A 23,357-nucleotide genomic window follows, 5' to 3' on the forward strand; every position below is an offset into this window, starting at 1 on the left:
GACTAGGTGGTTCCATGTACTGCAAGCCAACCAGGTGTCCAGGCCCCACCTGGAAAGCTAGCCCCTGACTGGAGCGGTGTGAATGGTGTTGAGATGGAGCCTTCAGGTTCCTCCCAGCCACTCCTCTTTCCAAAAGTATCCCTCCAGGGTCCAAATAGCTGAGGTGCAAGCAGGACCTGGGCCCACATCACATCTGATGGCAGTGCATATCCTTCTGCCACGGATAGGCAAGCAATCTGAATAGAGGTCATAACTTCATTGGTCCCCAAACCTTTGCCTTCTTACCCCTCACCATGTTTCTTAAGAGGAAGAGCAATGATATGAACCCTCACAGTGGTTACAGTGTTGCCTTAGAGCTTCGGGCCACACCTGATGGTTTACAAAGCTCTTTTCTTCTGTTCTCTCCATTGGGCTTTCAAATAGGAGATGATCTGAGCACTCACAGGAGATGTTCAGGGCCTTTATGATCCTAGGCACTGCAGGACATAGTCTGGGTGCCTGCACAGAGGAGAGACTCGGCTAAGCCTGCACAGGACATTGAACTTGTAAGTGGTTGGATAATGACCTCAAACCCCTGTTCTCCCTTCAAAGCTCATGGCCTCTCCAACCCTGGAGCAGCTCCCCTTTTCCTGGCTCTCTCTAGTTAGCAAGCATCTCCCTGCTGCCCAGTCTGAAAGTCATGTTTGTACACTTGTTCCCCAGAGTACCATAGCCCACTACCTTCTCCCTACCTTTTTCTCAGTCTTGGCTAGGAACCCAACAAGGATGAGGTAATTCTGGCCTTTGAAGTACTCTCAGTCCCAAAGCGTAGGGAAGAATAAATGAATAATACAAGATATTGAAATGCAACTGTCCCCTCTTTGTTCCTCCATCCCTTTCCCAGAAGGCCTAGGGAAGTGCATGGGTGTCAGGTCTGTTGAGGACGATGGGTCCAGCCCCTCTCCCTACCCCAGAGGGAGAGGAATTAGAGGGCCTGCGTTTCCTAAGGAGGCTCTGTGTGAGTGGCAGCCTGGGTGACAGACCAGAGCAGTGGAACATCCTGTTGAAGACACTACTTTTGGCATCAGGTAGCCCATGGCCTGAAGCCTGCCTCTGTCCTCACTACTTGTGTGGTTTTGAATAAGTTTCTTAACCTCTCTGAGCCTCAGTCTCCTCATTTGGAAAATGGGAATGATAGGAAAACCCATCAAATAGATTTGTTCTAGGATTGAATAAGGCCGTGAACATGAAATGTTTAGTGAGCATCATTAATTGTTAGCTCTGCTCCTTGCTGTTATGATTAGTCCTGGTATTGTTCCCCATTTAAGACTTTCCCTATAAGTGACAATCTCTCATCAGCCTGTGTAGGCTTATCTCTCCCTCTCAGGGCTGCAGAGAGTTCTCTTGGGACCCAGAGCATGTGGCAAGTGATAATTTATTGCTTCACAGCTCGCTCGCTCTCATCCATGAAGCAGGGAGCGGATAATAGATAAACCAAATGCACAGAAGCAGGTTTCTCATGGTATCCTCTTAGCCCGCTCATAATACAGTTCTGCCTGGATGCAAACATAGCAACAGGAACCGAGCTTTCCTGCTGATTGGTTACAGACCTATCTGTGATCACGCCACCCTCTAACCACTTCTGTCAATTACCAATAAATATTCTCAAGCTCGCCTGCACGAGCACTTGAGTGTTGATGTTCAGCCCCGAGTCTTTGCCCACTCCACCAGCTGGGCCACTTATCTCCCGGCTCATCCTGCAATTTGCACCGAGCCTCCTCCCCTTCCTCCCACCTGGGTTACTGGCCTTGAGTTGATGTGAGACTGGCGCAAGCCAGTTTCCCAAAGGAGCAGGCTTCCTTCTGCCTCAACTTTTTTTCATTTCCTTGGATCAGTTCTCCTCCCTGCTGAGCTGTCACTGGTTCCCCATCCTCCGCCTGAGCTCAGAGTCCGCTGTGGCTTGCTGAGGTCTGGGCCCTTTGCTGGCAGGTGCCAGGTGGTATCTGGTGGTGGTGCCAGGTGCTTCAACCAGAAACGGGGCTTCATCCTGGATATGGGTCCCTCCCTCTACCTCTCATGCAGTCCAACCCAAGTCCTGCCAATTCTGTTTCCAAATTTAAGCCCATTCACTTCTCCCCATCTTTACTGCCCCATTTGGTCTAAACCCCACTGGCTCTCATGTGGGCTTCTGCAATGGTACCTGAACCTGCCTCCTGGCTGCCCCCTTGCTCCTTGACTTACATGTCCTTCCCCAGTCTTCGCCCCGAGGCCCCCCTAGGCTTGACCTCAACCAGGTCCCCTCTCTTAAATCTCTCATCACTTTTGTTTCCCCTCACGGCATGTTTGTAACAGGGTATGCAGTCTGAAACAGGGTGTAGTCATTGTGGGACTATTTATTTGCTCAGTGTCTGTCTCCCTATCAGACAATGAGTTCCAAGGGATAGAAACTAGACTCATTTAATTTCCCAGTCACCAGTACAGTGCCTGGCACATGCTGGGTGATCAACAAATACTTGCCAGATGAAAAACGGAGCAAATGAGATACTATAGGGATTTGGAAAAGGTAGCAATCACCGTAAGACAATCAAAGAAGGCTCCCTTGTAAGGGGGTTGATGAGACCTGAACTTGGCCGGGATTTGAAGAAGGCGGAATGCAGAGAAAGGCATTTCAGGTAGAATAAACATTGAGAGTCAAGGCGAGATAGCGGGAATGCTTTGGCTATGTCTGGAGCTGGGAGATGACCCGGTTTACTTTGCAGACCAACAGTGACAAGATTGAAAGAGGCTTAGAACAGTGAATAGCAAGCTGAGACATTTAAAACATGCCCCTTGAGAAATGGGGAGCTATTGATGGGTTTTGAGCAGAGGACTGTTATAATGAAGACATACGATGCTTAGGATCTGTAGAAGCAGGAGACAGGAGGACCACCAGGAGTTCTAGCCCTGGGAGCTTGAAGTCCAGAGTTGGACCTCAGGAACAGAAAGGAAGGGAAGATGGGGGAGAGAGCATGGCTCTGTGTGTGGAAGACGTGCCAAGCTGAGCTGTGCCTCAAAGTCATAGTGAAACATAAATGAGTTCACCCAAAGATGCTCATCAAACCTTGGGGTGCCCTTGAGATGGGCAGGAAAGGGAGATTATTTTTTAACATAAAACAATTTTCTTAATTACACAGCTAATACATATTCACTGGAGAACATTTAGAAAATACAGAGAGCAAGCAAGAGTAAATATTTCCTGTAATTCCATGGCCTAGGAGTAATTGTTGTTAACACTTTGTTGTATATTCTTCCAAATTTTTCTATACATGTGTTGTTTTTTTAAAAACGTTGTACATATTGTTTTAAATCTGCTTGTATTTCACTTTCATTTAGTACCATGAACCTCCTTCCATGACAATAAAGATGCTTATGTAATAAATCTACTTGTATAGCATCAATTTAAGTTGTTTTGTGCATAATTGTATATTGTTGTATAATTTAATTTAATTAGTCCCCTATTGTTGGACACATAGATTTTTTCCAATCGTTTGATTTTATAAACAATCGTGCTGGAGTCATCCTTGTTGCTAGATTATTATGTTCATTAAAAAAATTTTTTTAGAAAATAATTCTACCCTTAGAATTGCTGGGTCAAAAGCATAGATGCTTTAAGGGCTTCTGATTCTTCTTTTCAAATTGCCCTTTAATTTTTTTTCATCTCTTTGCACTCTTATTAAGATTAATATTCTGTATTCTAATTTTTAAAATCTTTGTTGGTTTGGTAAGAGAAAAATAATTTACAATTTCTTCAACTTGCATTTATATTATAACTGTATTTCTTTTTCAAATGATTTTGAACTTTTAAAAATATATTTTGACCATTTGTATTTCTTTTACTGTGTGCATTTCTTACTTATGGGCTTTTTTTCCTTCTTGTTTATGGACTATTTTTCTTTCTGTTTATGTTCATTTTTCAAATTAGATGGTCATTTTTAAATGGTTGTAGGAACATGGTTGTAGGAACAATGGTTGTAGGAACCATTGAAGATTAAGACTTCAACCTTTTATCTATCATGTTTGTCACAAATAATTTTGGGAGAGAAGATTTTTTAAAAAGAGGACGTTTATTCTGTACCCTATCATTCACTTTTTCCATGGAGATGACTGCATCGCTCTGTCAGTTAAGATTGGGTTAAACTGGTAGTAATGAACCCATGTTAATTGGCTGTGGCCATCGGGGTCCAGTTGGGAGACTGAAACCACATCAGTAATTTGAGAAGTAATTCAAAAATTTAATATAAAGGATTATTAACTAGCAAAAGGGGACTGACTATTAAAGGAGGCAGAGAGAACTTCAAAGAAAACAGGAATAACAGATATAGGTAGCAGTTATTAGGGAAGGAATAAATTTGGAAGAGTTCACCCCCATTCCCCCCCACCCCCCAGGCTATAACTTCATAGGAGGGAATGTGGCTGTGGCCCACTGAAAATTTTGAGATGCTGCAAAAAGGCTGACAATTGGGGAATTGCCCATTGGAGTCCGGGCAAAACTCTGAAGGTTGGGCACCTTCAAGTTGGGTCTCCTGAACACTGCTGGCAGCCACTCCATCGAAGCAAGAAAGATGAGACTACAGGAGCCAGGAAGAGAAGTCCCATTCCTTTGTGGTGTCCCTCTAGTGCCCTCTACTGACAAAGCCTGATGTGCCCGCTGACGAAGGAGAAACGTTTCAGGGTTCAGCCCCTGTATCACAAAGCATGACAAAGAAGGGTGGATTTAGAGCTGAAAGGCAATATACTGACAGCTGGAACACTGACCTAAAGAAGTTAGAGGTTTATTTCTCACATCAAAGTCTGGAGGTCTGCAATCTGTGGCCAATATGGCAATTCTGCTCCAGGAAGTCGTCCAGGGTCCAAACCCCTTTCAGCCTGCCCCTCCACTCTCCCTAAGCTGAGGCCCTTGTCTTCATGGCCCAAAATGGTAGCCAGAGCTCAAGTCATCACACATACAGTCTTGACAACACAGGCTTGGGAAAGAAAAAGGACATGTGAGAGAAGGTTCCCAGGAGATGCCATTTGCCACTTTGGCCTTCCTCTCATTGGCTGGAAGTTAGTCACATGACCAGATAGCCATAGGGGATTCTGGGAAATACTTCTTCAGGAAGGCCTGGAACGGAACATCGCAGGTCCTATAACTAGGGAAGAAGGGAGACAATAAGCAATCTCTGCCACTTGCTGGACCTTTATGAAAAGAATTTAGTCAAAATGATGACAGGCCCATTACCACTGATGAACATTTACTAGACACACACGGTAAGATCTTAGAGTCAAGTCTTGTGGAACGTTAGAGCTGGATGTTACCCTCCGGATTATTCTGTTTTTCATGTTTCCTGTGAGAACCCCGAGGGCCTGGAGGGGCAGTAATGCGTGGTGAATCACATGGATAGCTGCCGGCATGCCTAGGCAGTGGATCCCAGGGCTCATTTACTCTCCACCTAGTGTATCTTTCCCCTCTCTGCACGACTTAGGGTCTCCAGTGGGCTTTTGTCTTCAGAATGAGTCCTCCATAATTGCACTGGTAACTTAATGCTCTACAAGAGATCATTACACAATGGACATATTAGGGCTTATGAGATATGCCTGACCCTGGAATCAGGCACATAAAATGCAAAATTAGAGCCCAGGAAGCTTCTGGCTTTTAGGGCCTAAACTGCACCCTTCTCTCCGTTACTCAGCAGAGGCCATGTGAGCTTAGACTATGGGAAAACAGCAGGTATGAGAGAGTGGTGAGTCATATACTGCTGGAATTAGGCAGTGAGCTGTGTTATCTTAGGCCAAAGTAGCCATTCACTTTACCAGTCAGAATGCCATCTTCCTATTTGGCTATGGAAATAATGCAAGGATTTTCTTAGAACAGCAATATAAGCCAGCAATATAAGTAAGGGACTCCTTACAGAGGCAGAATTAAGGGAATCAAGAAGAGCATGGGGCACCCAAAGACCAGCAAGTCTCCCCTGTGGTTGAAGGGTCAGGGGAGGGAGCAGTGTTACAGGAGCTGGAACTGTGCAGGAGGCAAAGTGGCCAAGGGACACGGCACCAAAGCAGGGAGAAAGCAGGGAAGAAATGCCTGCATTTCTCCCCCTTCTTCCCTCTGATCACCAGGGTCTCTTCCCGGTTGAATGCAACCAGAAGCCAGAGAGCAGGCAGACCTTGGAGGAAGAGGTCCATAGCTTCAGCCTTCCTGGGCACAGAGCAGGGCAGAGAGGGTGGGAAGTAAGTATAAAAAGAATAACTTGAATCATAGCTCAGGTCTTGCTGCAGATATTCATTTATGTGGATGGAGCTATTTTTCGTATCTTTACAACATAAATCTGGAAATGGCCCGTGTGCGGCACCTACCATGCCACTCCTGCCCCAGGCCAGTGGCAGGCATGGCTAATTGATCACGGGCCCTTTTTCTGTAGGTCCATGTCACCTCACAGCACTCAGAGAAAACATTACCAGTTGAGTGGGATTGGCACGTGAGATGAAATGTATTTGGAGCTATAAAACTTAAGTAGCCTTGCAGATATGTCCTACCTGCTCATGCCAATCTTTTGTTTTCTGGGAAATTACCTGAGCATGTATTTCTTAAGCCAGGTGAGTCCTGTTTGGAAAGCCAAGCTGTGGCATGGCTCTGAAATACATTGGTGCAGCCCCCTTGAAATATAGATGAAGAGGCCAGGCAGGAGACCATATCTGCCTTGAGCAAGGTGGCCACCAGCCTACCTGCCACACGGACCCTTTTGGTTCCTCTGTAAAATGGGATGGTGTCAGCCAAGGCAAAAGGCAGGACTGGGTGTTCTTTTAAGGTGGAATTAGTGTTCAGAGCTGAGTTCCTCTGTGGTATCCATCTGTGTGTGGTGCTCTCCTAGGTCCTGATTGACCTTTTTTAAAAAAATTTTTTTTATTGAAGTATAGTTGATTTACAATATTGTGTTACTTTCGTATGTACAGCATAGTGATTTAGTATTTTTGCAAATTATATTCCATTATAGGTTATTACAAGACAATGGGTATAATTCCCTGTGCTGTACAGTATATCCTTGTTACCTATTTATTTTATATATTGTAGTTTGTATCTAGAAATGCCATACCCATAATTTGTCCCTCTCCCCTTCCTTCTCCCCTTTGGTAATCACCAGTCTGTTTTCTGTATCTATGAGTCTGTTTCTGTTTTGTATATACATTCATTTGTGTTATTTTTCAGATTCCATATGTAAGTGATACCATATAGTAATTGTCCTCTGTCAGACTTATTTCTTTGTCTGACTAAGCATAATATTCTCTAGGTCCACCCATGTTGCTGCAAATGGCAGTATTTCATTCTTTTTTATGGCCAAGTAATATTCCATTATATGTATATGTATGTATGTATGTATCTCACATTTTCTTAACCCAATTTCCTGTTGATGGGCACTTTGGTTGCTTCTGTGTCTTGGCTATTATAAATAGTGCTGCTATGAATATTGTGTTCATGTATCTTTTTGAATTAGTGTTTTTGTTTTTTCTGTATATATACCCAGTAGTGGAATTGCTGGATCATATGGTAGTTCTGTTTTTTGTTTTTAAAAGAAACTCCATACTATTTTCCACAGTGGCTGTACCAGCTTACATTTCCACCAACAGTGTACGAGAATTCCCTTTTCTCTACATCTTCTCCACCATTTGCTATCTGTAGAGTTTTTGATGATAGCCATTCTGATGGGTGTGAAGTGATACCTCACTGTGGTTTTGATTTGCATTTCTCTGAGAATTAGTGATGCTGAGCATCTTTTCATGACTGACTTTTAACACAGAAAGTCCTATGGACTCTCAGGTTTCTATTGTGTCTTCTCGGACCCCTAAGATCAGATTTTAAATGGATTTGAATAGAAATTCTTAGCTGGAACAAACAGCCAATGGGTTACGGACATTGCCAGCATGTTGCAGGGCATAGATGGCAAATAGGTTCCCAATTCATCTATCATTTCCATCCATTTGTGCTGGTCCTCTGCAGACTGCATTGCAATGGATTTGGAGGCTGTGTCCAGGTTCAGTAGACAAGAGGGCAGTGATTAATTAAGGATATTTGCACTGGCAGAGAGGGCCTAAGAGGGACACATGTTTGTCTCATATTTGTCATTCCTGGTGAAGGGGAGGAATACTGGTTTAAAGTCAGCAGATGTGGCTCCTAGATGTAATATTTTGAGCAAGTCATTTAACCTTCCTGGATCTCAGTTTTCTCATATGGAAAACAAGGACATTTCTTAGATGACTTTTTAACTCTCTCCACCTTAGAAATTCCATGATTTAGAGTAGTTTTTTTAAGTCTTCAATGTAAAACTTGCAACAAATCTGTTTGATCCAATTACGCTATTCCCAGCTCCGGACCCCTCTCTGCCATATGCTTGAGTGACTAAGCCATCCATGCCTTGTGAAGGCCATTTCCCCAGGCTGGAGCAGCTGGAGACCCTGGAGACAGGGAGCCTCCCATACTAAACAGATTCTCCTCTTTAATCTCAAATGAAAGATCCAGGAGGCATGATTCACATCTCGCCTGTTTCCTCTCCTCTGTCCTCCGCAGGCCTGAGCCTCTCCCCTCCTGCTCTGCAGACGCGCCTGAATGCAGAGTCCTGAAATTTAGGTTCATGGTTTCAAAGTTCATGGTCCTGAGAATAAACAAAAAAACTATTGTGGTTGCATAGAGCTGTGGACCCCATTAACACCGCCCCATGAATATTTATAGCGTGGAACTACAAAAGAACATAGAGGCCATATTGTATTTCCTAGAATTTTCTTTCCATGGGGTCCTTTCTCTGTGGGTCACTTTAATGTAAGCTTTGCTTATTTAGTTGCACACTTTAAGCCGATTAACTTTTTACTTAAAAAAAAACCCTCCCTGTTTGTTTGTACATACACTCCCTTGACAAAGATTCATAGAAAACTGCTTTAAACCTGTTAAATCCCTCTGCTGGAAACTTGAAGTGAACTAAATGTGTCTCTGGGTAGGATTTCCCTGTAACTCTCCCCGCCTCTGGCCCCTCCACCCCACCTCAGCCTGGTTCCTGAGAGGAATTCCAATGGTTCAAAGGCTCCAGATTTAGTTCCTCCGGTAATCTCAGCTTCTCTCTAGATGACTGTCTCACGGAACGTCAGCGAGGTCCTTCCTGAGCGGTTTGTTATGGGGATGGACAAACAGCAGGCCCTGGGTGGATGCTCTACGTTTCTCTAATAGAAGCTGTGGTGAAATTAAACATTAGAGCTGGAGGGACCCCGAGACATCCACTCCACTGGTCTTGAAACTTCAGTGGGAGCGAGTCACCTGTGGGGATGGGCGGGGCATGAGCTTAACACGCATATTGCCAGGCCCTGTCCCTGGAGATTCTGATTCCATAGATGTGGGAGGGGCCTGGGGAATCTGCGTATCAACGGTCTCCTCAGGCACTTCTGACAGAGTGGTCTGTGGCCCTGCCTCCAGAAACCCTCAGCAGGTTCAGTTGTCTCCTTGTATGGGTGAAGAAAATGCCACCAAAGGGAAGCGTGACCTGCCCAATGTCACACGGAGCATCCAAACTCCCTCTTCCCGGTATAGACCAGTGGTTCCATACTGCTTTAACTTGGGCCTTTCGTGTCCCAAGATGCAGCTCCACTGTGGAACATTTGTGATTCCGCCATAAGTGGGAAGCTAATAGGAAAATAAACGTCCTGCAAGTCTGGGCTGTAAGTGTGGAAATGAAATCAGGGAATGGCCTGGTTGGTGGACGTGAGATGAGGTGAAGTGAGTACCTGCTGGAGGTCATTCCCACAGAGTAAATCTGGGACTCTGTCAGTTTTGGAGTGAGCCCTGGGGAGGCGCAGGGCTGTGACTGGGATGGACTGGAAGGTGCGAGGTGGGGCCAGAAAACAGTCTTGGGGAGGGTGTGGTTGGTGACTGAAGGCAACAGTACAGTTGAAGGCATCTCCCTCTGACTGGGCTTCTGCCTGCTCACAAGCTCTCCAGCTCTGCAGGCCCCAAGCCAGGGGCCAATTAACACCCCCAGGACCCTTCCTCCCCACCATGAGACTCTTGGGATCTCGGGTGGGGCGGAGAGTGAAGGACCCTCTGGCCAATGCCTCCTGCTTTCTGTCCCCTCCAAGCACCCCCACTGGGCTATCCAGTCTTGGCCAGGCCAGTAGCTCATCTGGAAACAGAGCTCATACCTTTGACCTTTAGATCAGCCCCCACCTTGAATCTCAATTCTAAAACCTGGGTCCTGGGTGAGGCAGGGAACTGAACTCCAAGTTTACAGCCAAGAGGCCTGTGTTCAAGCCCCGCCCCCTTCTCAGAGTTGTACCAGGTGGCCGGGCTCAGCACTTTACTTTTCAGTGCCTCAGTCCTGAGAGAAGAATGAAAACACCAGACTTGGAAGCAACAGAGAGAGCCGTTCCAAGATAAAGGGGCATGTGTTGGAAGGGCGTGAGCTCCCTGTCACCAGAGGTGTGTGAGAAGAGGCCACTCAGACATCATATGGTGGGTTGGGTCCCCTTCTAGTCCTAGGAGTCAGTAATTCCTGGAGGACTGCTGAGGAGTGCAGCAGTCTCCCAAAGGTGTTCCTTAGGATGGAAGATTCAGTGAAGAGAAATTCCAGGGCAACCATGTTGGGAAATGCTGCGTTCTCTTTCTCTTGGAGAGTTGTGATATTTTTTAGGATTGTAAAGGCTCTGAGAAGTCCTGCAGTAAAGAAAGCAGTTTATTTCATTTATTGAAATATAGTTGACTTATGATATATATGTTTCAGGTATACAACATAATGATTCACAATTTTTAAAGATTAGACTTCATTTATAGTTATTATAAAATATTGGCTGTATTCCCTGTGCTATAAAATATATCCTTGTAGCTTATTTATTTTTTGCATATTAGTTTGTGCCTCTTAATCCCCTACCCCTATGCTGCCCCTCCCCTGTTCCCTCTCCACACTGGTAACCACTAATTTGTTCTTCTTATTTGTGAATCTGCTTCTGTTTCATTATATTGACTATTTAAGAAAGGAGTTTAAATAGTATTTATTACCTTCTTAGAATGTGAAACTTTGGTTGAGGAGGGCTGTAATTTGGGAATCAGGGAGGCCTCTTTTGACTTGAAACACTCATGAAGCCTCACCCTGCCTGCATGACCTTGGCCAATTCCTACCTCCTCACTGGGCATTCCTTTGAGGTTAATGTATAGAAGGCATGTAGCCTGATCCCTGGGAGAAAGTACCCCTGTTCGGCTGTAGATGGGGAGAAGACAGAGGGCAAGATGCTGTGCTGTGAGGACCCTGAGATGGGAGCTGCAGTGATGGGGCCTTTCCCTGCAAGGAGTGGGTCATGGTCATCTTTTGCAGCCTTGAAGGTCAGGCTCATGGATTAGATGGGAAACATGATATAACTCTAGAAACCATGAGGGACTTTACAGATATTTATTGTTATTACAGAAGAGTGCTGGAGCTGGCGCTTACCTGCTTGGAAGAGCCAATGGTACAGACATCCTTCAACTCCACATCCTGTGACTTTGATGTCAGCCATGGTGGGAGTATTTACACCAGGGAAAGGAGGCTCTCCCTTCCCCCAGCCAATTGTTAAATACCAGCAGACTCTCGATTATGTATCATTAGAAAGTATTTCTTTAAAAGTAATCTCCTTTTATATTTTCAAATTTATTATACAATAGCTTTAAAGTTTTATTGACTTCTTTAAAGGTTTCTATCTTTGATTTCTGAAAAGCAGTTTTCCTATTGTATTTCATAATCTATTCCTGAAATAGTTACTCTCCAGAGCTTTGTAACAAAACACTACCACCTGGTGGCAACTCCCTGAATTGCAGGTTGGAGATCCAGCGGGGTCAGCCAAGACTGGAGCAGGTGGTATCTTCATTGATGTGCATTTCAGGTGCTTCCTACCGCCTATCCATTCAAATCCTACATTTCTGTGGAGAATTGCCCGGCTTGACCTCTTCATTACAGCCATGAGAGGCATGGAGAGGCCTTGATCTCGGGGGCATGGTTGAAGGAGGCAAAGTCTCCGGTGCCTTGAGTCAGAGCTTCTCAAACGCCACTGTGCGCACGATCTACCTGGGGATCTTGTTCACATGCAGCTTCTGAATTGGCGGGTCTGGGGTGGGCCCTGGGAGTCTGTATTTCTGTCAAGCTCCAAGACCAGGTCGATGCTGCCTGTCTATAGGTTACATTTTGAGTAGCCAGGGGTTGGTGGTGGAAGAAGAAAGTTACCCAGGTGCTATCACCTGGAATCCACTGAGAGTCTTCTTTTAGGAGACTGCCATGGGCTATCCTTTGCCTTTTGGTAAAAATTCCATAGCTGTATGCTTTGAATGTACAGACTTAGCTCATTTGATTCTAAATACTGTTCAGCCAATTTATTGATTTAATTTTAAAATTTTTATACTTTTTATTTATCTGGGATTTATTTTGGTGTGTAGTATGACATTCAAAACCAACTTGACTATTCTTCAAAGAGCTAATTCATTTGTTTCAACATAATTCATTGACTAGTGCCTCTCTTTCCACAAATTGGTGAAACTTCCTTTGTCATATATGAATTTTCTCATGTAGCCTAGGGATTGCTTCCAGACTATTTCATGTTGCAGGGTTGTCGAAGCCTTATAACATATTTTGGTGTCAAATGAGGCCAGCCCCCCTTGGGTACTCTTTTTCTTGATGGTTATCACCTAATTATGCAGATGAACTTTGATATAATTTTATCAATAATAAAAAATTATTGGGACTTTGATTGAAATGTATTAAACTTACACATTAATTTGGAAAGAACATTTTAGGAACATAGTATATCTCTCCTTTCATGTCAATCACTTTTTATAGGTTTTAGTAGAATTTTACGTTCTCAGCATAACACTACTTTTTGTGTCAAGGTTATTCCTAGATATGTGATGCTTTTGGCTGCTATTTGAAACAGAATTTATTATTTTATTTTATACTACCTTATTTATGTTATATTGTATATTATTTAAATTTTTATTTTATATTATTTATATTGTATATTTATAATACAGTCATGAGCCACATGTGGCAATTTAAATTTAAATTAATTAAAATAAAATAAAATTTTAAATTCAATTCCTTAGTTACACTAGCCACATTTTGAGTGCCAGTAACCACGTGTGGTTGGTTAGTGGCTACCATATTGAAGAGCTCAGGTATAGAGTGTTCCCACCATGACAGAAAGGTTTAGTGCAGTGCAGTGTAGTGGGTTTATTTTTAATCTTGAGAAACCTCCATGCTGTTTTCCATAGTGGGTGCACCAATTTACATTCCCACCAACACAAGGGTTTCTTTGTTGCCCCATCTTTGCCAACACTTTCTTTTCTGGTCTTTTTGATAACAGCCATTCCGACAGGTATAAAATGATGTCTCACTGTGGTTTTCATTTGCATTTCCCTGATGACTAGTGATGTAGAGCATTTTTACGTGTAACTATTGGCCATCTGTATGTCTTTGCCCATTTTTTAATCAGATTGCTTGTTTTTTGCTCTTGAATTGTATAAGTTTTTTTTTATATATTTTGGGTATTAACATCTCATTAGAATATGGTTTGCAAATAATTTCTCCCACTCAGGAGATTGTCTTTTCATTTTCACTGATGGTTTTCTTGCTGCACAGAGGATTCCTAGTTTGATGTAGTTCCACTTATTTGTTTTTGCTTTTGTTGCTTTTGCTTTTCTGTATCATATTAAAAAAATCATCGTCAAGACCTATGTCAAGGCGTTTATTGCCTATGTTTTCTTCTAGGCGTTTTATGGTTTCAGATCCTATGTCCAAGTCTTTAACCATTTTGAGTTAATTTTTGAGTTTGGTGAAAGATAGTGGTCCAGTTTCATTCTTTTGCATGTGGCTGTCCAATTTTCTCAACACCATTTATTGAAGATACCTTTCCCCATTGTATATTCTTGGCTTCTCTGTCCTAAATTAATTGACCATTTGTGCATGGGTTTATTTCTGGGCTATTTGTTTTCATTGATCTGTGTGTCTGTTTTTATGCCAATATCATACTGTTATAGCTTTGTAATATAGTTTGAAATCAGGGTGAATGATGCCTCCATGCCCAATTCTTTTTAAAGCCCTTATCTTTCTTGTACCTTGTCAAACACAGCTACTGGCAACCAAGGCATGCCATTAACATTCTAACTCCCAGTCTCTTCATTTGAAGCCATAAGCTCATTCAGTTTATCATCTGCCTTCCAAGTTAATGCGGGCAGTGGTTTTATCAAATACTTTATCACTGCGTAACATAGATCACTTCCTTCCAGCCTTCAGTAAAAGTTTCCTTGACATTCACTGCCTGGCCCAAAGACAATGGATTTTTGTTACAATAGCGTACCACTGCTGACAGCAATTAGTCAGGATATAGTCAGTATTAGTCAGGATAAAAAGGTTGTGCTCCAGTAACAAAGAGCCACAAATCTCAGAGACTTATGAAAATAATGGCTTTTATTTTCTTCATTCATGTTACATACCCACCCTAATCTGCCATCCCTCTGCTCCACATCATGTTTACTCCAGAACTTAGGGAGACAGAGTCACCTCTACTTGGGACATTGCTTGTCCTCTGGGAAAGGGGCAAGAGGACATGGTGAATCATGCACTAGCTCTTAAAGCTTCCTCTCACATTTAATTGGTCAGAACAGGTGAAATGGCCAATCCTGACATCAATGGGGCAGAAAAATAGAATCTTTTCCCAGGGAAGGGCAGCAAATACTGTGAACAAAAGTATCACTTATTAGATTATCCTTTTTCTTTTATATCCTGTGGACTCTGAAGAAGAGAGAAGCAGCTGTCTTTGTGGGGTGGTTTTGCCCAGAGCTGCCTATAGTGACAGTAAGACAGGGTGACCTTTCAAAATACCTTACAGACCTAGGCCTTTGATCTTCATGGTGGTTGGTCCCAGCCATGTGGCTTTGATGCACAGAATTATTAGCTGTTGTTCTTCTTTCTCAACAAGCCCTACCTTTTAGGCTCAAGGAGAAATTTGATTGGATGGACTGTCATTTATAGAGCTTGCTACTCAGCATCCAGTGCCCTCTGGACCACTAGTAAATTCCTTTCTTGATCTCCAGCTTAAATCAACCCACTTATGTTTTTTCTTCCCAGCTGTCTTTTGGGGAGACATTGCCTTAGATGAAGAGGACCTGAAGTTATTTCACATCGACAAGGCCCATGACTGGGTCAAGCAGTCTGTGGTGGAAACAGGACACAGCACAGGTGAGTACTATGTTCCCCTACCCCTGCCCTGAAGGGACGGGTCGGGGACTGCAGCAAGGGTAGATGTGGACCCCAAGTCATCAGTATGTGACCTGTCAGTCCAGTGCCCACCTGTCGCTGGAAAATCCTTCTCCATTGCAGGCTGTAGAGCTGGAGCCTCCAAGTTTGCTTATCCTTCTAAGAAAATCTTTGTTTGTCTCTTTATCCAAAGGTTCAAACTTGAGCTTAGAGAGTTCAGACTGGACCTCAGAATAGGTTCTCAGGACTCTGGCCTCAAGGTCCAGCACTTTCCAACTGGAGAGAATTCCAGGGTGGACTCCATTGAGAGCATCTTTAATGGTGATGCTAATAGTGATTAGCATTGGGAGGTTACTTGCTCAGGGGTACTGTGCACTTGCTTGGCTGAAAACCCAGGAGAAAATCCCCTGGGGCTGGGAAACAGACTTTGATTACTCTTCTCCCAGCCTCCTTCCTTGCTTTCACCTTGGGGTGAGTAGTAATGGAACTGGTCTCTTGAGTTCTCCTCCCCATCCTGCCCACTGGGCTCAGATGCCTCCCTTGTGTGGAATCTCTCTTCTCAGAAGCAGCCCAGGGGGCCGAGCTGTGGGGGCTGATGAGCTGTGTGGCTGATGGTGGCTTATTGTTCAGTGACTAAAGCTCATGTGTGCTTGATGCTGCACTGTCTCTGCTACCTGCAACCCCTCCGCCCACCTTCCCTTCCTTTCTTTCGAGGAGTTTTTTAAAAATGTGGTAAAAACAGTTACCATAAGATCTACTCTCTTAACACATTTTTAAGTGTACAGAGCAATATTATAAACTACAAGCACAAGGTGATAAAGAAGCTCTCCAGAACATTTATCTTACAAAACTGAAGTCTTATACCCCCTTTTAAGCACTAGCATGGGCCTAATGCAGTGCTGGTAGGAGAAAGGAGTAAGCTGTGACCTCTGCCTTCGAGGAGACCTTTCACACCAGGCAGACAGGGCTTTATGCATTCTTCTGTTGACAGACATGTGGACAGTTTACAGTTTGCGGCTATGATAACTAAAGCTGGTACTGACATTCTTCTACATACTCTTCGGTGGACACATGCACTCATTTGCATTGGGCATGTGTGTACCCAGGAGTGGAACTGCTGGGTCACGGGATGTACATAAGTTATTAGTAGATGCGGTCAATTTTCCCACTTGGTCGTACTGATTACACCTGTGTGGGTACATATCGATTTGGAAAACAGGACAGGTGACCATGCAGGATCCAAGGAGGCCTTTGGGTCTTAGTCTCTCCAGCTTGGGGACCCCACTCACACCCTCTGGGCCTGCCCAGATACCATCACGAATGCTCAGGGTTCCTCCTGCTGTCCTTGGGGACCTGCCATGGCACAGCATGGGGATCCCAGAGAGAGGCTGGGTCGTGGCCAGCCACCCTGCTAGCTGTATGCCCAGCTGCTGGAGAGTTGCCTGCCCGGAAGGTGGCCTGAGAATGCTGCAGTAAAGGGAAGCCTAGCAGCCCTGCCTTCATCTCCCAAGGCCGCCATGGTCAGCCTCATGGTCTAGGAACCTGAGTATCCGTCTTCTCGTTCCTTCTCCCCTGTGTGCTGAAAGGAGGCAGAGTCCACATATATTCCACTCTAGATACCCCTAGAGGTGGCCCAGCACCTTGTGCCTGGCCAGCATCATTGGAGAGGGGAGAAGGAAGAGGCAGACGGGGACCAGCAGGCCCTGGAGCCGTCTCCCAGGGGCCTAAGGGATGAGGAGTTCAACAAGGCTTTGCTCCCAGGAAGGCGGTGAACGCGCTGTCACTGTCAGCAGGCCTTGGCGTCAGACTGCCTGGGAATGAGTCCTCGAGCTAGGCCTCAGTTTCTTCATCTGTCAAATAGAAATAGTAGTCATCCTTACCTCAGAGTAACGTCATGCAGACGAAAGGAAAGAATACTTGTAACGTGCTGAACACAGTAACTGGCACACAAGAAATGCTCACTAAGTATCACCTCTGCCTCCTCTTCCTCATTATTAGTAGTAGAATTTATAGAAAGAACACTTACCGGGGAGAGTTTAGGTTAAAGTGGAGAATGGTAGATTTGCTACATACTGGTAGGAACTTTAGGGGCCTGGGCATGAAGCCTTTGAAACATGTACCTTTCTGCTGTTTCCTCCTTCCCGAGCCTGAGATATGTATTTTTTGGGGGGGGTGTGTTTTTATGGCAGGGTGATTTTTATCCTGATCACTTTTCTCTGAGGGTCAATAGTACTTTGCGACTAAAAGAGTTATTTTATTTTCAGAATGGAATATTTAAAACTGTTTTTGCTGATTAAACTAATACTGCTGGCTGTGAAGAAAAAAAAAAAAGTCCAATAGCTCAAAACTGTAGAAAGTAGAAAGTGAAAATCCCCTTTTATCCCCACCCCAGGGGTCGCCGTCATGATCTGTCTGCTGGATTCCTTCCAGCCTTACTGTGCGTGGGCCATGTGTCTTTTAAATGTAAAAGGAAATTTTCTTAATACCTTCGTGTGTAACCTGCATCTTTAACACCACATCACGGATGTCTTTTCATGCAGTACTTTGTGGTCTCTCACATTTAGTGTACAACTCGGCCACCATTTATTGAACTAATCCATACAGAGGTGCATGAGGATAGATTCCTTTTTTTTTTTTCTATATTTTTTTTCTATTAGAAACATTGCTGGTGCGAACAACATTGTGCATAGATCTTTAAATATTTGCTTTGATTTAAAAAAAAGCTAAAAAGGAACCACACCTTTATCCGTTCTTTGTACTTCTAAATGTGTGAAAGGATGTACTCTTAGATACCGGTTATCTCATTTCCAAGCCTCAGTAATTATGCCTGGTTTTTTTTTTGGGGGGGGGGGAGTGCAGGGAATAGGAAGAGGGCTAAATCCCTGGAGGAGGGTGGGATGCAGTACAGCCCTGAAGGTCTCTTTTCCCAGGTTTATTCTGTGAACTTGGAGCTGATTTCCTGGTTGCAGAATGAAAAGATGCCCTAGAAGTGACTTGGTCTGCATCATTTCCTAGATGTGCCCAGTGTCCCAAATTCAGTCAGTGGCAGAACCAGGACCAGAACCCCAGTTTCCCATATCTCAGGCTGTGTGTTCTCCCTTGTACCTACCTGTCTGCCAGATGCCAGTTAGAAGGAACGGAGGACAACAGAGGTGCATGTAGTCATTCCTTTGCCAGCCCTGGGAAAGTAGGCTGGAGTCTTTCTAGACTGGGAATTGAGCAAAGACCTTGTGCCCTAGGTGGCTTAAGGGCCCACTCAGGGCACTGTGCTGGCCACGAAAAAGCCACTAAGGGCTCTGGGACCCCAGCAGGGAGCAGCCTCGCTGTTAGCTTAGTTCCTCAGTCTCCCTGTCTCCAGTCTCTCCTTACCCATCCTTCCAGGTGAGCTCCTGGGTCTGATTTTGCAACCACTGTACTAGGTTGAAAAGCTTCCCATCCACCACCAAATTTATGTTTACCTGGAACCTCAAAATATGACCTTATTTGGAAATAAGAGTCTTTGTGGATCTAATTAGTTAAGGACCTTGAGCTCATCCTGGATTTAAAGTGGGTCCTAAAAATCCAATGACTGGAGCCCTTGGATGAAGAGGGGAGGATACCGAGAGACACAGAGAGGATGCTGTATGAAAAGGGAGACTGGGATGATGCAGCTCCAAGCCAGGAGCACCGAGGACTGCCGGGAGCTGCCACGAGCTAGGAAGAAACAAGGAGGAGTCTCCCCTAAAGCCAGCAGATGGAGCATGGCCCTGCCAACACATTGATTTCAGACTTCTAGCCTTCAGAACTGTGAGAGAATAGATTTGTTATGAGCCACCCACTATATGGTAACTTGTTATCGCAGCCCTGGGAAACTTACACAGCTCTGCTCCTTAGAACCCATCCGTGGCTCCCTCTCACTCATCAGAAACATTTCTCATCTGGCCCCGAAGGCCCTCCACGCTTCATCCACAACCTGCACATCCAGCTTCCGTCCCTCTCTGCATCCTCCAGCCAAACACAATGACGTCGTGTCTGTACAGGCCCCAAGGGTCCTTTCTTCCAGCCTTCAGTTCCAAGTCTTCATTCCACGGAAAAAAGACATGAATGTCCAGAGACAGCCAAAGACTCACCCAGGGCCCTACAACTGGTGGGATTTGTGACACCTCTTTACTCAGCACAGCTGCTGGCTTGAGAGGCCATTGGGTTTGAAAGAGCTGTTAAAATCAACCTTATTTGTTGCTGGGGGTTGGGGAGCAATATTTCCACCCATGTGCAGACAGACCTGTTCCCCTGCCGTGAGAGCTGCCAGAGGAAGTGGCAGCCGCCTCTGGGATGTGTGCGGGGGCAAGGAGGCAAGAGCGCATTCTTCAGGGAGAGAAAGTCCTTCTGTGTGCATTTTATTTGCAGTGAGAAGAATGGGAGTTCTGGGCAGGCATGGGCCAAGCTGTTCTATGAATGGGGCCCTCGAATTAACATTGCAGAGTTTCCTAAAGCTACTAATCGGATTAGCTGTGTAGTGAAGGAAGTACTTAGCGGGACACACACCCAGACACACACGCAGGCACACACACCACACACACTCTCCCATCCTCTTGCATCCTCTTCAAGGTGGTGCAGAACCTGACAGCCCCCTTTCTGAGTTCTGGGACACCCCCCACCCTCACCCCCACCCCCACACTAGATGTGGAGGAAAGGCCCGTGCTGTTGATGTTTCGGACTTTTTGTTTGTTTGTTTCTTCTCTAAAGAGTCTAGGAGGTGAAGTTGAAGATTCTCCTCTTTGCAAATGTTTGGAAACGTGGAGAGGAAATCTCATCTTGCAGTTACCTCCATCCGGGTAATGGATCTGATTTCTTGCTCTTTGTAATGAAGACTCTGAAAGGGGAAGTGGTTTTGATTACTTCCTGGCTCTGATGGAAGCTGTCGTTTCCCGCCTTGTCTATTCTGAGCCACTGGGCCATGTCCATCTCTATTTAAGAAACCAACCTTGTGCTAAACCCTCACTTCCTAAACTCCTACTGTCTGTGTAAGGCATCCGCATGAGCCCGATGTTTTGGCCATTGGAGTTCAGAATAATAAATTAGCCGGAGAGAGTCAAAGACATGAGTTCAGATAACTTGCCTCCTCTCCCTGGGCCTCATTACTCAGTGGTGGACCCCACAGAGACTTGGACTCGAGTTCCTTTTCCTACTCTGTCCGTGACTTGGAGGAGCACATACTACCTTCACCTGCCCCAGCGTTCCCCTCTGAATAGAGAGCCTCATAAAACCACATCCTCATTTCTTTTGAGCCAGTTTGAGCTCTGGACTTGAGCTCTGGTGTCTCAGGCCAGAGAAAAGAGAGGAAGCAAAGGCCATTGGGCATCAAGGATCTAAATCTAGGCACGAAATGCTAATGCATAGCCGTGAGAGACCCAGGTGTATTACATGGGTTTCTGGGCTCTGCCTTCCAAGGTTTGAGGGTCTAAAAGAGACCCAACACGTCTCTGATCCCAATACAGTTTTAGCTCTGAGGTCCGTGAGGGTGAGGTTATTTTGAGCAGCCCCATCAACAGGCTGTGGTTTTTGCATCTTTGCTCCTGTGGAGACAGTCCCCAAGCTTGGTAGACATGGCTTCATCTTTTCATTAATTTTCTTTATTGGTGATGAGAGTGCTGCTAATTGAGAAGTGTCCAGAAAGAAATGGGGGCAGTGGTGGCTTTCTGTGACATCTTGTAGAAGGGGCAATGCCCTGTGCGTATGGATTAAAACCAGGGTAGACTCTTGCTGGAGCAGTTCATTGGATTCAAGGCTGTCGTCTCTCACATCATGCAATGCCAGTGCCATCCCTGTGAGGTCTGGTGGCCTCTGCTGCTGGACCACTGGCTTAGACAGCTGAAGAGGGACAGGAAGCTGTCAGGGGCACTCTCACTCACTCTTCCCACTGTCTCCTGAAGAGCTTTGGAACAAGGTCTTGGGGGCTTCCTTTCTCTACATACATTGTACTTGACATTTGTGATTTGCAGACCCTTCTGGGAATTTGAAGAATATTTTCAGCACTTCTCTGAGAAAAAGGTACATACACAATTTTGCTTGCAATTTCAAGAAGTTAACTCCCAAGTTATGAAACTGGTCCACGGTCCCCCTTTTCTGTCTGATTCCACTCTGCTGGAGATGGTCTTCTCACGTGGACATCCTGGATCCTGTAGAGCTGCAGTGTAGAAAGGTGTGGATGTTGGAGTCAGGCAGGCCCCTCTGCTCCGTACTGATTAGCTGTGAGAGGACTCCTTCCTTATTTATTAAGTGGGATATTAACACCTGTCTTGTGGGGTGGGACGGGGAAGTCTGGTAGATAAGGCATTTAACCCCGAGTCTGACACCTGGTAGGTGCTCAGTAAACAGTAGCCACGTGGTTGGCTCTTCTGCCTTTTCTTTGCCTGGGCCCACCTCTGTGTCCCAGACTCCACACTCCCGAGATGCCTTGGAAGTCTTTTCCTTTGCAGTTCTCTGCCTGCACCCTCCCTGGGGTCTCTGGAGCTGGGCCGCCCCCAACATGATCTGGCGGGATACTTGGATTTAGAGCTCACCAGCACATGGGAAATCTCTATCAGTCCGCAACACAAAAGCCTCCTCTAGTCCTCCTGAGTCAAACTCGAGGTCATGAAGTTGGCCACACAGAGACCTGAGAGTGGGTTAGATGCTGGTTCTTCTTTGATAGCAGCAACGAAAAGAAGAGCAAGCATTTATTGTGGGCTAATTATGTCTTTAATGCTCTACGTACATGATCTCAGTTAATCTTCACACAACAGCTCCATGTGGTGGGTGTTGTTAGTACCTCCAGATGTGAAAGCTAATGTTCAGAGAGATAGGTAACCTGACTTCGATCACACAACTAATTATTGGCAGAGCCACGACTGCGACTTAATTTGGTGTAATGCCAAAGGCTGATTTTAGCCTCTACACTGCACTGCTTCTAGAAACAGCTGCTGGCATCACCACTAACCCTGTCGCCTTGAGCTGTGAAGATTTGGTCTCCCCATCAGTACCCCTGAGAGATGATGAGTAAAGGCAAGGACGGGTTTCGTGCCCTTTTGGGGACGCCCTCATCCTGCCTTCTGTTGACTCAGGTTGCCGTTCAGTGTGTGCCTTGCTGCATCCACTAGACTGTCACCAGCTGTGACTTGTCTTCCTTTGGTCCTGGCCCTCCCTCTTCCATTCCAGCATCAGCCTGGGCACAGACAAACCCTTGTGAGTTGTGGATGGAGCCTCAGGAGTGCCTGATGGTGTCCTTGCTCCTCTGCTCCCCCAGGCCAGTTGGGGTTAGGACTGTTTATTTGAGTATATGATGCCTGGAGTTTGAGCCAGCAATGAAAACAAAGCTCGTGCTCAGGGGTGGTGCCCTCGGGCTGGGCAAGCCCAGATCGCCTTGTACGGAGTGTCTTAAAAGGGTATCCTTTGGCCACGCAGACAATAGTTTATCTTTCCTGATCCCTTCATACAGATCCCTAGGTAGAAAATGTGGTCCTTAGGTCTTTTCCAAACCAGAGATGGGGTGCCGGCATTTCTGCTCCCTCCTCCAGGGCTCCCCTCAGCCCTTCTCTTTGCAGACCTCCTCCCGCCCAGCTGACAGCTCCATGTCACCCCTGCCCCTCCTGTGAGAATTCGCCTTGGCTTCCATGGTCGAGAACTTGATCTCTATGGCAGCACTGCTACTCTGGCATGCCCTGCCCTCCCCTTGTGTCTGCCCTGCAGCTCTGCTGACCCTCTCACACCATCTTCTTGCTTAGAGTCCTTTTTTCTCTCTCTCACTTCCCTCCCTCCTTCCTTCAAGTAACAGATGTTAATTGGGGACCAATTCACACCAAGGATGCAGCAGTACCCACCTTCTCTTCTGCCTTTACCGAGATGGAGTTTTAATGACGGAAATGTTTATGGTCATGCTTTGGGAGTACTGGAGGAATAGGGCAGGCTGTGGGGGCAGTGGGACCTGGGACCCAAAGAGCTCTCTGGTGTGGGGCACCACCAACCTCCCAGAAGAGGCATGGTCCCCTGGGCAGAACTTACACCTGGAGAGAAGGCCCCAGGTGATGACTGTCATCCAGGCAGGGGTTGGGGTTGGGCATTCAACCTGGGGCATAAGACCTGATGGGAGAG

At 45.5% G+C, this 23,357-nt stretch overlaps 1 protein-coding gene across 2 annotated transcripts in view; it reads left to right on the forward strand.

Moving 5' to 3' along the window:
* The window catches only part of TLL2 (tolloid like 2), a 120,384-nt gene that overhangs the window by 8,288 nt on the left and 88,739 nt on the right, over window positions 1-23,357 (forward strand). For both annotated transcript variants that reach the window (XM_074373837.1, XM_010971122.3), the window contains exon 2: window positions 15,120-15,230. In XM_074373837.1, the coding sequence (XP_074229938.1) occupies window positions 15,120-15,230 (111 nt within the window). The remainder of the gene's footprint in view (window positions 1-15,119; window positions 15,231-23,357) is intronic.

Source organism: Camelus bactrianus, chromosome 11 (assembly GCF_048773025.1).
Source record: "Camelus bactrianus isolate YW-2024 breed Bactrian camel chromosome 11, ASM4877302v1, whole genome shotgun sequence".
In the NCBI taxonomy this organism is placed as follows: Eukaryota; Metazoa; Chordata; class Mammalia; order Artiodactyla; family Camelidae; genus Camelus; species Camelus bactrianus.